The following is a 14477-nucleotide window of genomic DNA, read 5'->3' on the forward strand; positions in this document are numbered from 1 at the left end:
TCCTACACAAATCCACTTCCATGTGTGCAAGATAAACTTTGCTGGCTTTAACTATTTATTTACTTATGTGTATATGTAATTTAAGTATTTATATGTAAGCACACACACATATAAAACTTATAAAATATACTCCTAAGATGTTTTTTATATCCTCAAGGTCTGGAGCAAACTGGAAATTCTGAGAAAAGAAACCATTATGGCAAACCTTGTAGCAAACTTAGATCAAAGGAGAAAGAAGGGAGTAAATGACTAGCAACTCTTAGAGGTAAGAGACTGACAAGAGGAGAAGAAATTCCCCCAGTCCCAGGGGTAAGTACACAAGTAAGTTAAGGAGCAAGGGTTACCCCTGATGAAAGAACATTCTTAGACTCTACCTCCTCCTCTGTGAAGTTCACCAAGTCCCCAGGTAAGCTGTGGTCACCAGAGCTCCACGTTGTCGCCCTTCATTCACTCCCTCACCCTGCGAGTCCCTGACAGTGCCTAAGTGCCAGGCACTGTTCTAGGAATGGAGACCCCACAGTGAACTCCACAGACACACCCTTTTCCCACAGAGCTCAAGTGCTGGAGGCACATTCATGAAGGTGACAGAGAAATAAAACTCACGGCAATTTCAGACAACTGCTGACAACACACATGCAATTCACCAAAATCTATAACATCTGTGTCAGATGGGAAGGCGGATAGGATGGCCGGGTGGAGGCAGGGACAACTTCAGTGTGGAAGTGTGGAGAGCCAGGTGGCTGAGGTGAGATGTCAGCAGAGACCTGAAGGCAGGGGCCTGAACCCCAGGGATGTGGATCTCTGGAAAAAATATGTTGTGCCTTCCCAACCTCAAGGAACAGCAGGACACCTGAGCAGCTGTGAGGGGGCGAGGGTGATGCAGAGAGGTAGCAACACCAGCTCCTTTGCTGTGATTTATTTGTTTTGCTATCCATTTGTCAAATGAACTGTAAGCATCTTGGGAACAGAGCCTGTACTGCCCTATCCACATTTGCACTCCCAGGGCAAGGTGTGGAGCCTGAGTTAAGTGTGGGCAGGTGGACAGCTGGATGGATGAGGAATAACTGGGTGAATCAGGAGACTTGTCCAAAGGGAAAATGAACTAAGTGAGACTATTAGCAGGTAATAATGCTGGCTGGTAAAGCCCTAACCAATAGTTTTTAAATCCACCAATATGCAGGATATTTTTAAAGAACATATTCAGCTTTAATCTTATAATGGAAGTCAACAACAAAACAACATTTGCATTACTGTGTGCAAAGGGAAATATGTATCTATGTGTGTGTATGTATATATATGTATGCTTTTCTACACTGCTTGGCTAGAATGCATTTACTCCCTAAAATAGAAAGGAAAAAAAAACACTGTATTTAAACCATATTGCCTAAAAATAGATATAGGTAGAAGACACATATTATTTGTTTACACAGCTTTAATAGACAACCATATTTTCCAGCTCATTGGAAGAGGAGATTTGAGGAAAAAGCCACTGCTTAATTTTGTATTCTAGTAATAATATACTCCATTTGGACCAATAAGAGGAATTAATGGCCAGCTCATCTGAAGGGAAACGAAAAAAAGTAGCTTTAGACCATGGTTCACCACGCCTTTTCTGTAGAGGGTCAAACAGCAAATATTTTAGGCTTTGCAAGCAACATCCAGTCTCTGTCATATAGTCTTCCTTACTTCTTTAGGTTTGTATTTGTATGCTTGTTGTTTTACAATACTATGAAAAATGTAAATACCATTCTTGGTTTCTGGGCCATACAAACAAACCATAGTTCACCAAATGGGACTCCTGGAGTTCCAAGCCCCTAACAATTAAACCCAAGAAAGAAATCCCCGTGTATTTTGGGATTACCTCTTTCAGTCTCTCCAGCTCATTTTGGAGGGCCTGTTTAGATATCTCCACTTCAATCATCTGCTGCCGGAGACTTTCATTTTCATCCTCTGCTTTAGCACGCTTTTCCTCCACGGTTTCAAGTTCATGATGCAATCTGACAGATACATCTTTGGCTACCTGTAACGACCAAGAGAGATCATCATTAGAAGGTGAAGCAGAGGCAGAATCATTAAGTGATAGGAGATCACAGTAAAGGGCAAAGACCCTGGCAATATTAACAAGCCTATCTTTAAAGAAGGAGGGTGTTAGTTTCAAACATGAAATTCACATTAGGAGCGAGAATACGACCTTTACCTTTATCTGGAATAAAAGGCTACTGCCGCTAGCCCTACCTCCTTATAGAGTGCCAACAAGAATGCCAATTCCGCTCATGCACACATGCTTTAATGATAAATTAGAAATAACAATAACAGTAAAAATAACAATCAATTAATCAATCAACATTTCTGTTCCCTAAGGCAATCCTAAAGCTACCTGCTGAAAAAAACAAAACAATCCTGTAAAATAACATAGTCAAGTTTTCGATTGTCTACTGTGGTAAAACATCTGAATGTCAAAGCAGTTAAACATTTTTACCTTCTAAAAGGAAACAAGGCAAGAGATTTTGCAAGAGAAATATAAATCACCCTTACATCCCACTGAATGACATTTTGTGAGTGGTTTATAGATTTGATAGAATTACAAAGATTCTTTTCCTGTTATCATAATGAAAGGCAAAATGAGAGTTCATAAGTACTCCTATAATAAGGAGGACATTATGCATAATTCATCTCTTGATAAATGATTTGATAATTGGGGCATGAGAGAAGCCATGCTACCCATGAAGAGAGAAAATGGTATAATATCTGCAATTTCTTCACCTCATTCCCATTTCTGCCAGTGGTTTTCCAAAACACCTTAGACAATTAGCTTCATCCTATTTCTCTTTCAGTTAAATCAAACTCTACTACCCTTGGGTTATGGTCATTTCAGATTTTCTGCATTCTAGAAACTTAAGTAACAAGGAAAAGATTAAGTGATTATACTCAACCATAAAGGTGGTCTTTGACTATCATTGAACTGATAATAGATTTTTTAAATATTCCAGATCTTTAGAAAGTGCTTCTATACCATTCTATATAACTGTCAGATGAAGTGGCAAATATCAATTCTTTTTTTTTTTTTAATTGTAGGTCCTTTACTATGATTTCTTTTCCTTAGGTTTTAAGATTCCAGTTCAAATGACAGGTTTAAATCTTGGGCTGTCAAAGCCATATGACTATATCTATCCTATAAACCATAAGGTGAATGAAGACTGTGCATGCTGAAATCTGTTGAGAGAGAGAGAGAGAACTGCTACCAGAATGAAAGAACTGTGTTTAAGTGGGTCCGAAGGGCTGCCAGTCTCAGACCTGCAATCCTGCCCTCTCTTCCCTCCACCCAGAAGCCCCTTCTGGGAATGAAGGCCCCATCAGCCCCACTCACCCACCTTTAAATCCTGCTCTAGACTCCGGATGAGCTCACCATCCACCTGACCAGTCTCAGCCACTTTCAGGCTCTTCTGCTCAGCTTTCCTGAGGCGGTACTGCAGGATTCGGCAGTTTTTATGAGCACGGTCCAGCTCTCGCCGAAGCTCCTGCAGCTGGTAAACATCTTCCTCTAAGTAACTGTCTCTCATCTCTTCCATTTCAGCACGGAGTTCATCCAATTCATCCTAGACAAGCCAGACAGAGCAGGTTTATAAGCCATGTCCACCAGGAAAAGGATGGCATCTCCTATCCACCCCTCCTCTGCAATACTAAACATTAACTACCTGTGCACTTACCCATTGGCTTATGGCCACACCTGTGAGACAGGACACAGGGACCTCTGGAAATGGTCACATGAGATAGTATCATCAGATGTCTGTTCAAATCTCATGGATTCAGAAACTAAAAATCAGGATGGATTATTCATTGCAGACTGCCAGCATTTATTCCATTCCCAATATTTTCTTACATAATCTGAATCATAAATGAAATCAACTCTGCAGACAACTAAACCTTTAGATTCAAACCAACATGACCTGAACCTTATCTCTAGGCCACAATCTAGGTACTTAGAGGAGCTGGACAGAGCCTCACCTTCAAAGGCTATAAATTTTAGTGGGATCACAACTGAACTGCCCTGGAATTATAACATACCTACAAATGTCCCTAAAACTCTGCTCCACCACGCAAGTCTCATCACTGACTATGTGACTCACAATTCCAAAGATATAACTTTTTCATTATGTCAAATATACACTGGGTTTGGTTTTTTTCCACTCACTTGGCCTTTATTTCCCATCTCCGCTTTGCTCTGGCCCAGTATAAAGACACTGTGGGTGCAGAAGAAACCCAGGACTTGTTCCTTGCCCTGCTCCTTTGCTCCCAGTCCACAGCCACTCCAGTGCTGTCACCCAACAGCAGCATACCTGCAGGGCACTCGCTCCCCAGTGGCTGCAGACCCCAGCTAGCGCCTGCCTTCAACCCTCCCAAGGGAGCAGTTCACACACAGGAGAGTCATGTGGGGCTCCCTGCTTCCCTTTAGCCAATTCCCCACCCAGAGTTATTCCTGACTATGTTACTCAAACCTTACCCTTCAAACCTTCCCATCACACTGAGAAAATTCTTCAAAAGCATTCCCCAGGAAGCTGCCCCTTCCTTCCCTGCCACACTGCTGGTCTTGCAGGGTCTGGACTGTTAGGGCCCTCCCACCTGTTCTACCCTCTCCTTAAAATGTTCCTCCCCAGTTATTACAGAGCTCATTGTCGCATCATCTGGAAGGTACACACACAGTACCTTCCTGACCACCCATCCCCCAACCCACCCCCACCCCGCCACACCCCGTGTCTAATCCTTCTTGCCTTGCTCTGTGTTCTTCCTGCCTTGCATCCCCAGCTACTAGTTGCTTGTGCCTGTTCCTATTCCTGTCTGGGTGCCCATGCTGAAATGTAAGCTCTGTGAGGGCAGACCCCTTGAGTGGCTGCTCCTCCCCGTTCCCAGCACCCCAAGTGGGGTGAGCTAAACAGCAGGCCCTCAACACATGAACATCAGGTAGGACCTACAAAGACCAACTCGTAAAGATGGCCAAAATTGAACGCAAATGCACCTTTGTTTTGTTCCAGTCTTATAACCTAATTACAAAAAATTGTTCCCAAACCCACAGATGTAGCTGCAATGTGCAAGACAGAAATTCCATTGAAGTATCACAGAAGATTTTAACGAGGAATAATTTGGAAGGTGGGAGATTAAGAAAAGCATTCTAGGAATTTTTTTATTAGTCTGATAATTGAAGATTTAAATGCCTCCAGACTCGGATACACTCAGTAATTCCTATTTGTTTTGTTGAATTAACTTTGAGGGTCAAGAAGAAAACTCTCCATGATGTGGACACCCTCAGTTGTCAGCTAGTGTCCTGCTGTTGTTTGTTACTATTCTCTCCACTCTCATTAATCCTGCATTTGTTCCTAAAAGCAGGGATTTACTTAGAATAAAGAATGAGAGCTTCCCAACATCAAAGCCTCAGGTAGATAAGAAATTGACCAGAAGGGAATCTCCTGAGGAACAGTTTATCCTGGAAAAGTTTAAGTATACCAAATAAATTGGGAATGGAAAAACACAACTTGGCACAAACGGGGTCAAGACCGTTACCTAGCCAACCTCAACCATATGCAATGGTCTGTTGGAAAGAGCCCAGGTGTGTTGCATCTCATTCCCCCAAACCCCAGCCTGTAGGCTTCTCCCCAACCTGTCCACATTACCCTAACCAAGACAATGGCCTACTCACTGACCATGACTCCAAATGGAGCCTGTCTGAACAGACTGCCGAGAGGAATGGATGTTAAAGAAGAAAGCGGTAAATCAATAAAATTACTAAGATGGTTTTTCTCAGCTTCTCGGTGCTCTTACAAAATTCTATAGCAGCAATCATAACCTCATTAAAAATCTAAGATGTTCTAGTGTGTATTAAAAAAAAAAAAGGAAATTTTAACATTGAAAAGTGTCGTGAAGTATAAGCAACTTTTGTTTCGTTTCTGTTTTCCTTCACAGAGATCTCTTCCTACATATCATGTCCCTAGGAGGACAGCTCCCTGGGCCTGGGAATTCATGGACCAAGCCTGGAAGCCAGTCAGGTGAACATACGTAAACAGGATGGACAGGCTGGGCTCCTCAGGGAACAGGAAGACACAGCTCTTTCAGGAAAGTCTTTGCCAATGTCCAGCAAAGAGTAAATTGGCAGGCTGATCCCTACACTGAGGTCGTGATGCTGCTGTCTGGAGCCACGCTGCTGTGTGGAGCCACGCTCCTGACCCAACCCATGCTGGAGGAGACCAACTAACTACAGACTGCAAGCTTTAACACAGGCCTTGTGGATGTCAATCTTCTGGTGAAGATTAGGTAATTAGTCCTGAATCTTCAAAATTAAGGTCAAGTTTCCCTTGGGTTCTACCCATTGTATGTGATGGGCTGACTTTCAGAGAGAGCCTATTCTCTATGCTTGTGTCAGAGTACAGTTAAAAGGTAATTGTTTTATTGCATAACTAATAAATAGTTCAATACAAGCAATGATCATGATGTGTATATGTATACATATAAATATACAGTAACTGTGGCCATTCTGTTCATGGAAGGAATCGTCTGTGATTGCTTTTCCTTCTAGAAAGCATATCTATAAAAGCCAAAGCCATTAATGCCTGGAATTACCTGTTACTCAAACAAAGTTTTTAAAGTGCAAAACAGCCATAAGAAAACATAAGATGCAACTTTCAGGTATAAAGCTGTTCTCTAGCTTTCAGATTTTGTACCAGGAGGACCCTCATCGACCTGAATATCAAATGCTGGATGTGTTCAATATATGTGTAAACAATCACTGCAGGCTAAGAAAAAAGAGTATATAAGGGCTAGGTGAACCTGCACCCCTAAATCATTCAGTAGGCCAGATGTAAACAGCTAACATTTTTGACCTAAATAATCACCAACATTAGTTGCACTGAAAGGAAAAGTTGGGAGAGACCATAATTACATGTATTGGAATCATGGCTTTTATAACTGATATTTTATCTAAATCTGTAGAACAGAAGACATCTTTTTCATTCAACACTTTACCTTCATTACTCACCCTATTCTCACCCTGCCAGGAACATATTATCCATTTCATGGACAAGGAGAGCAAATCCACGCTGGTTAACATGTCCAAAGCCTCATAGCTAATAAACAGAAGCTAGACTGCAAAACCACATGCTCTTTTCAGTGAATACTATAAATTATTTGCAACAACCAGGAAAAATGAAACAATAGTAAGCCTTAAATCATGATTTTAAAAGCCCACCATAGGTGTGACAATAATGAAGCAAGTTAACACTTTTAGATCTCGATAACATTTCCTGAGGGCCCATAATCTCAATTCTAAACATTTAAATGCCTTTTCAGACACTAATCTGGTACAGAGATGAGACCAAGGCCAGTGTTCCAACTCTTTTCGTAGAGCCTTGAAAAAAAAAAGCAGTTTTCAGGTTCAGTGAAAAGAAGTTACAAGAAAAGCAAATTATAAACCACGTAAACTGGCAGCAGACATTTGAAAAGCAAAAACTGTGATTATTCGGATTAGGGTCACGAAGGATAGTGATTTTCAAGCTACCATTACTTTAATTTTCTGACAGCACACTCTAATTTAGAACACGTTGTATTAAAGAACCTTAAAAATGTCTGGCATTTAAATGTTTAAGAAAAGCAAATCAAGCAGAACATATGTTTCTAGCAAATATAATTTAGATGTAGTAAGTAAAAGTAGAAAATTGCTGGGGCTTTTTTTTTTTTATACACAGAAACTAAGAAAAAACTTGCCCTTAATCAACAGTTTTATAAAGAATTAACATCAGGTTTGCTGTGTACTTCACTGTTCGATCATTACCTCATTGAAAAGCTAATTTAGTTTTAATTAAATCTATTTTTCAAATTTCATATATAAAATGAAATCTTGAGGTAGTGTGAAGCTCCCCAACTACTCCCCTTTGCCTGCAGATATCAGATCGAGCCTTATTATATACACCAAATTACAGAAATAATGAGGTACCATGTGTGCACTACAGTAAACCAAGATTAAAATAGAGCATTTCAATGAAAACAGTTTTACCCACACACAAAAAAATAAAAACTAAGTCCACAGTATCTTAATTTAAGGGATGCAAACTCTTGATCGTACTGATAGTTTTATTCAAATCAATCTCCTTTAAGCAATTTGAGATCAATAACTAGTTCCACATTAATATCTTAATAACCCTTCTTTAAATAGACCCCAATTTGGACAGGGGAGCAGTCATCTGACTATGCCTGCAATAATTCCATCTTCTGGGAGTTGCAGACAGAAACGATCGTCTGTCATAATATACAAATAATCCACCTCATTTCCCTCTGGACAATGAAAATGTTCTCTGCACAGTCCCAGCTGTAGCTAAGAAGGCATGGGGACCGCTACCATTGTTTACCAAGTGACAGTTCACCCAGCAGCTGATGGGCTCTGTTTGCCCTGGTCTACATTATCTTGCCACCTAAGATGATTAGAGCCGCTCTTTCGCAGGCTGAATAAAGAATGGGTGTGGAAAGTGGAATGTCAGGAAAGAATAGGACCACTGTCCACTTTAACCCTTCTAAAAGAAAGGGGGAGGAGGAGCTCAACACTTGAGCTGTTCAGAACTGTTTACTCTGGCTCAGAGTGTCCACTCCAGGCCATGCCGAGCACCTGGAATCCAAAGAGCCAAATTTAACAGAACCATTTCAGAGCTTGAAACTCAAAAGCCTACTCAGTGAGAGACAGGATGGTAAGGTTGGATCAGTGGTGATGCACTGCAACCTATAAAACCTCAAATGACCCTGCCAATAACCTCCCTTGGGAAATCACTCCTCTCTAATGATCGGATGTCGTCTGTCCTAGTACCTAGCAGTGACTTTATTGTTTTAAACAAAAATAATTCTTGGGCAGCCCCGGTGGCTTAGCGGTTTAGCGCCGCCTTCAGCCCAGGGCGTGATCCTGGAGACCCAGGATTGAGTCCCACGTCGGGCTCCCTGCATGGAGTCTGCTTCTCCCTCTGCCTGTGTCTCTGCCTCTCTCTCTCTCTGTCTCTCTCTCTGTCTCTGTCTCTAATAAATAAATAAAATCTTTTTTAAAAAAATAAACAAAAATAATTCTTATGAAATCACTGAGAAAGCAGGGAGAAAAAAAAAAAAGCAGCCCTTCGCCACATCAACCCGTGCCCATCCTGTAGGACATTGGTGCTTTGGAGAACACTATTTGGACACATCACCAGTAACTCGAAGAGCATTTTCAAAATAGGCCAATAAACTCAAAGTGATTAAATCCTCCCAAAAAGCCCATGGAAAGAGAACATAATTAATATGTTCATGATGAGCACTAAGACAGTTCTGATTGTCTCAGAGCACTCGAGCAAAACACGGTGGTGGCAGGCAGACAGAAGGCAGCGAATACACCAGCAACATTTTGTGGATGTTCTCGTCAGTGAGAAACATGCCTGGGTTCCCTGTGAAATAGAAGCAAAGGCCTCCGGACAACTGAACTCAACTGCTCACCTTATCTCTGAAGACTTCCAAACATATGTAAGTTCATCGGGGGTAAAGGGACAAGACCGCTTTTCTGACTGTGCTTTTGTGCAAAAAGCCAGCCACCTGGGGGGTGAATAATGGCGCATTTTTCATCTAGCCTCCTTGGTGGCCTTTGATGAAGGTAGAAGAGGAAGAGGAAGCAGAGTCCAGGATGCCCCATACAGCTCCACACAGCACAGCCCAACGTACGTACTTCTCTCTTGACATCTATTTTAAAAAATACAGCAGGCTGGCTAAAAACCAAGAGAACTCCACTTGAATTTCCTGATCACATAACCATCCCCCATGGTTTTGCAGACCTTCTGTATCTGCTTGATCACTCTTTGGTCATCCTAGCTCGGGAAGTATGACAGTTTTGTACAGTTAATGGTGACAGAACTGACTTGGGAAAGAATGGGATACCTAACATGGTCACAATCCTCCAGAATATACCAGAGTAAAATTTCTGGGCCGCGCCTCCTCTTGTTAGGTAGCATCTGAATAGAGGGATGCTTCGCCTAATCAGAGAGTTCTGTGCGACGTTCCCTAAGACAGCAGTAGGTCAAGGACGCACTTTTGTCTACCATGAGCAAAAAGTACCAGCGAGCAACAAGGGCAACAGAAAGAGAAGCTCCGATCTCTAAGGTGCTCTAAACACCCCGTGCCAACGCATACCTCCCACCCCTGCCCCTTGAGGCCACTTGTGATCACAGGCCCATTCTGCACAAGTGGGCACACTCACTGACCTTTAGTCTACCAGGACTATTGTGTTTTTTTGCCCAAATTGAACTCCTGGAACTTAAGCTCCTGAATAACCAAACACGTTAACTCACATCTATATTTGCGTGTGGACTTCTGATTTCCTTCAGAAGCTCCCTTCAGAGCTCCTCTAGCTACTTCTCTCTCCTGCTGTCAGGAGGGAAGGCCGGGAGATACACTCAGGCAGAGTGAATGGTGGGCCGTGACACTTTCTCTCCAGGAACCAGCAACTGAATGTTTCCCACAAATTAAACCTTGTCAGTGGGATTTATATGCCCATCTGTACACAGGCTAGTAGAGAGGTGTTCATTATGGCCCTTTCACCTAAAATGAAAAGAGGTCCCAGCTCAACAGTGGGAACATTTCAAGCTCATAACAACACTAAAGCAAGCCAGCTACAGTGAGAAAATCAGCCTTGCTGGGAACAGGGATGCAGCCTGGTGCAGGGAAAAAGGCAAAGGTTCTGGAGCAGGAAAAAGAGAAGCTGCACCTCCTACTAGCTATATGGCCTTGGGTTAGTCAGTTAAATGTTCTGGGTTTCCAGCATCCTTGTCTGCGAAATTGGGGTTCTGATAAATATGACAAGTACACCCTATGTTGCTGTGAAGACTCACTGAAATATCAAATATACCAGCCCAGACTCCAGGATCAGACACCCAGCTCATTCCCTGCGAATCTACCAAGGTGAAGGATAAAGCAAATAAACAGTCACCCGGGAATGAACTCTGAAATGACCGTCGAGCTGCCTACCTTAGGATCAAAGATGCAACGAGAAACAGCTTTTCTCTTACAGAACCCTCAATTTCCTGTTGCTTAGCAGGTCACGATTTGGATAAACATCATTTAATCAGAAACACTGTGGGTCAGGGATCATGCTAAGAGCTGCAGTTATATAACCCAACAAGAGGATCTTTCTTGCCCTTAGGGAGTTTACATTTGTTGAAAATTTATTACAAAAGTGCTGGCTTCAAGATGGAGTCACATACTACTTCACTGCCCTTTCTCTTCAGCACCTCTGAAAATCACTCTGGTGTCTATTACACAAGAGTGGGTGACACAGGCAAATGTAATACTTGAAACATCTTACTCCAAACTCCTACTATGTTCTCACCTCTCCTCTGCCTCACTGCTACCTCTTTGCAGGCAAAACAGCTACTGGGCTGTCAGTTGGGGAGAACAGCTCCTGATTCAAGATTTCGGTTTAGAAAACTCAGCAGTGAGCCTATTCTAATGTCAGCTTGAACGGCACACTTAACCACCTTAAAAGCCCATGCCCTTGGTCCCGCTGGCCAAAAACTGGGCCTCATTTGGGTAGGTCCAACATTTGCTTAGAAAAAGTACGAATCAGATAACCCAGATAGAGGAGCGCCATCCACTGGTTTAGGAGGAGATCCATATTAGAGTCTTAACAGAAGCATGAAAAGATTTGTACCGCTGCAGTTATTTACTAACTTGAAGACTATAATAAAGTAATTGCCCCCAAACCAATCCCCCTTATTTTGTCTCGAGTCACTTCAAATTGTCGAGACCCCAACACTAAGTCCTCTGTTCTGCAGGCAGGCCCAAGCTGCCCTCCTCCTGGGAGGAGTAAATGGAAGTAGGATTGAGTGCCCCAAAGCTAACAAGACCAAGAGGCCCTTAATAGCAAGACCTCATGAAAAAGACAAAGCAGCAGAGGTTGCAATTCCCTCGAAAGTGCTGGCGTGCAGGGGCAATCAAGTGGCCTCTTCTGACACGAAAAACGGGCTTTTATGGTCGCCCACAAAGGACTGGCGACTGGCTGGACAACCAGCCAACCCCTTGCCCCTCAACCCGGGACACACTCATGGGAGCCCTGAACTTAAGTTTTATCGCCAAAAACAGGGAGCTCCCCCTCCCCCGCCCCAGCTAGAGAAGCAGAGGGGGCCTCGCTTCTTTAACCGCAGGAAAAGCATCTGGCACATCCGCCGCCTCGCCAGAGCAGGCTGCGAACTGCACACACCTGCACTAGGCCCGGACCAGAGCTCCTCGGCTAGGGGCGGCCCGACCCCAGAGGCGAGGGGGTGGGGGTGTCAGCTGTGACCCTCTCCCCCAGCACGTCTACAGGGGCAAAGGCGTCAGCAGGCAGCAGCAAGACTCCAGAAACAAGAGAAGCCAAGTGGGGGGAGAACCTGGCCAGACCCACAGGTCTCGCTGCTCCTTCCAGAAGTTTTAGCTCTAAGTTCCCGAAGCCCATGTGCGCGGGGGCGGGAGAGTGAAGGGCAGACGGGGGAGAGCGTGCGCGTCGCGCCGGGGCCGGGCAGGCCGGGCTCGCGGGTCCCCGCCGGCGCCCAGGCCTCGGGGGTCGCCTCCGGACACCCGCGGCGGGGCCGCTGCCGCTCACCTTGAGATAGTCGTTCTCGGAGCGCAGCTCCTCCATCTCCCGCAGCAGCTCCTCCTCCACCGCCGCCGGCACCAGCCGCGTCTGCTCGCCCGGGCCGGGATCCTTGGGGGTCCCGGGGCCCGTTGGCTCGAGCGGCGCGCGCCCCCCGGCATCCTCGGCCACAGCCGATCCCGGGGCCCCCGCGGGGCCCGCGGCCGGGCTGCTGCGACCCCCGAGGCAGGCGCCGGGGGCGGGGGGCGCGGCGAGGAGCGCGGGGGGCTCGGGCGGCGCCGCGGGGTTCGTCGTGGGGGCTCCCCGCGGCGGTTCCCGGTCGCTGGAGCCGGTGCCGGACTCGGCGTCGCTACTGGCGGCGGGGGGCAGGCGCTGCTCGTCGGACAGGGGCTCGGAGGGGCAGTCGGAGAGGTCGGAGCTGCTGTCGGTGTGGCTGATGCGCGACCCGGGAGCCGGGGGGCCGGCCGAGGAGGTCACGGCGAGGATCACGGCGGGGATCGCGGCGGCGGGGCCCGGGGGCCCGGGGGCCCGGGCGGGGGGCGCGCCGGGGCCGCGTCGGGCTCTGCGGCCCTTGGCGGCGGCGGGCGGCGGCTCGGTCCCGGGGGGCGGCGGCGGCGGCCTCCCCGCCCGGGGCAGCGGCTCCGCGGGCGCCGTGCGCGCCGCCCTCCTGAGGCCCGGGGCGGCCTTGGCGCCGCCCGCTGCCCTGGCCCCGGCGCCCGGCGGCGGCTTGTCCTTCGCGCCCGGGGCGCCGCCGCTGCGCCGAGAGAGGCGGCCGGGCGCGGCCGGGGTGCCCGGCGAGGGCGGTGCTTTGCCCGCGAGGCTGGGCGCGCGCGGGGCGGCGGGCGCCGGGGCTCGACCCGAGGAGGGGGCGGCCGGGGCCGGGCCGGGCGCGGGGGTGCGGCCGTGCAGGTCCTTGAGGAAGGGTCTGGCGGGCGAGGGCGCGCGGTGCAGCCGCCGACGCTCGGCCAGCGGGTGGAGGTGGTGGTGGCGGTGGTGCTGCCCGGGCGGCAGCGGCTTCGCGTCCGGGGCGCCCCCGCCCGCGAGGCCGTTCAGCGTCTCCATGGCCGGGTCCCGGGCCGCGGGCGGCAGCTGTGCGGGCAGATGCTCGGGGCGGCGGCGGCGGCGGCGTTGGCGGCGGCGTGCAGCCTCCCCGCGCGCCCGCTCATCGCCGGCCCCCGGCCCCGCCCGGTCTGCGCCCCGCGCTCCCGCGCCGCCGCCGTGCCCCGCGCACCCCCGGCGCCCCGGATCCCCGCGGGGCTGGCCGCCGCCGCCGCCGCCGCCGCCCGGCTCTCCCCTCGCTGAGGTCACCGCCGCTCGCCTTCACCCGGTCAGCGGCGCGGCTCCCCGCCGCTCGCATCCCCCGACACCGGCACCGGCCGCCGGCGGCGCGCTCCCCGCCCACGGCCGCCCAGCTCCCCGCCCGCGCGGAGAGGAACTGCACGCGCGCTCCCCGCCTCCCGCGCCCGCTCCCGCTCCCGCCTCCCGCGCCCCGCGCCCCGCCTCCCGCCTCCCGCCTCCCGCGCCCCGCGCCCCGCCTCCCGCCTCCCGCCTCCCGCCTCCCGCCGCCGGCGCCGCGGTGGGGCGGGGCCTGCGCTCCCGGGCCTTGGCGCGGGCGCCCTCGCGGCCTCCGAGGCTCCGGGGCCGGCGCGCAGGGCCGCGGAGGGGAGGCCGCCGCCGGGGTGCAGCGGGCGGGCGAGACGGGAGCGGCCCCCCGGGTGCGCGCGGGAGGTGCCACCGCCCCCCGCGGGCCGCCGCCTTCCCGCCGCCGTGTCCGCAGGCCCCGCGCTCCGTGAGGGGTCGGCTGGTGCCCGAGGCGGCGGCCACGTCAGGACGGGCAGCCCCGCGGCCTCCGGAGCTCGGGGAA

General features: G+C 48.8%; 1 protein-coding gene across 10 annotated transcripts in view; it reads right to left on the reverse strand.

Moving 5' to 3' along the window:
• Positions 1 to 13742, reverse strand: part of MTCL1 (microtubule crosslinking factor 1) — a 128215-nt gene extending 114473 nt beyond the window's left edge. For 4 of the 10 annotated variants that reach the window (XM_077900002.1, XM_077900004.1, XM_077900003.1 and 1 more), the window contains exons 1-3: positions 12623 to 12787; positions 3372 to 3596; positions 1862 to 2020 (exon numbers count right to left, since the gene is read on the reverse strand). In XM_077900002.1, coding sequence (XP_077756128.1) covers positions 1862 to 2020; positions 3372 to 3596; positions 12623 to 12658 — 420 coding nt within the window. In that variant the 5' untranslated portion in view covers positions 12659 to 12787. Of the gene's footprint in view, positions 1 to 1861; positions 2021 to 3371; positions 3597 to 12622 lie in introns of all 10 variants that reach the window. The other 6 variants (XR_013381163.1, XR_013381162.1, XM_077899996.1 and 3 more) reach the window with 5 other exon arrangements.
• Positions 13743 to 14477: the final 735 nt, after the last annotated feature.

This window comes from Canis aureus, chromosome 6, assembly GCF_053574225.1.
Source record: "Canis aureus isolate CA01 chromosome 6, VMU_Caureus_v.1.0, whole genome shotgun sequence".
NCBI lineage: Eukaryota > Metazoa > Chordata > Mammalia > Carnivora > Canidae > Canis > Canis aureus.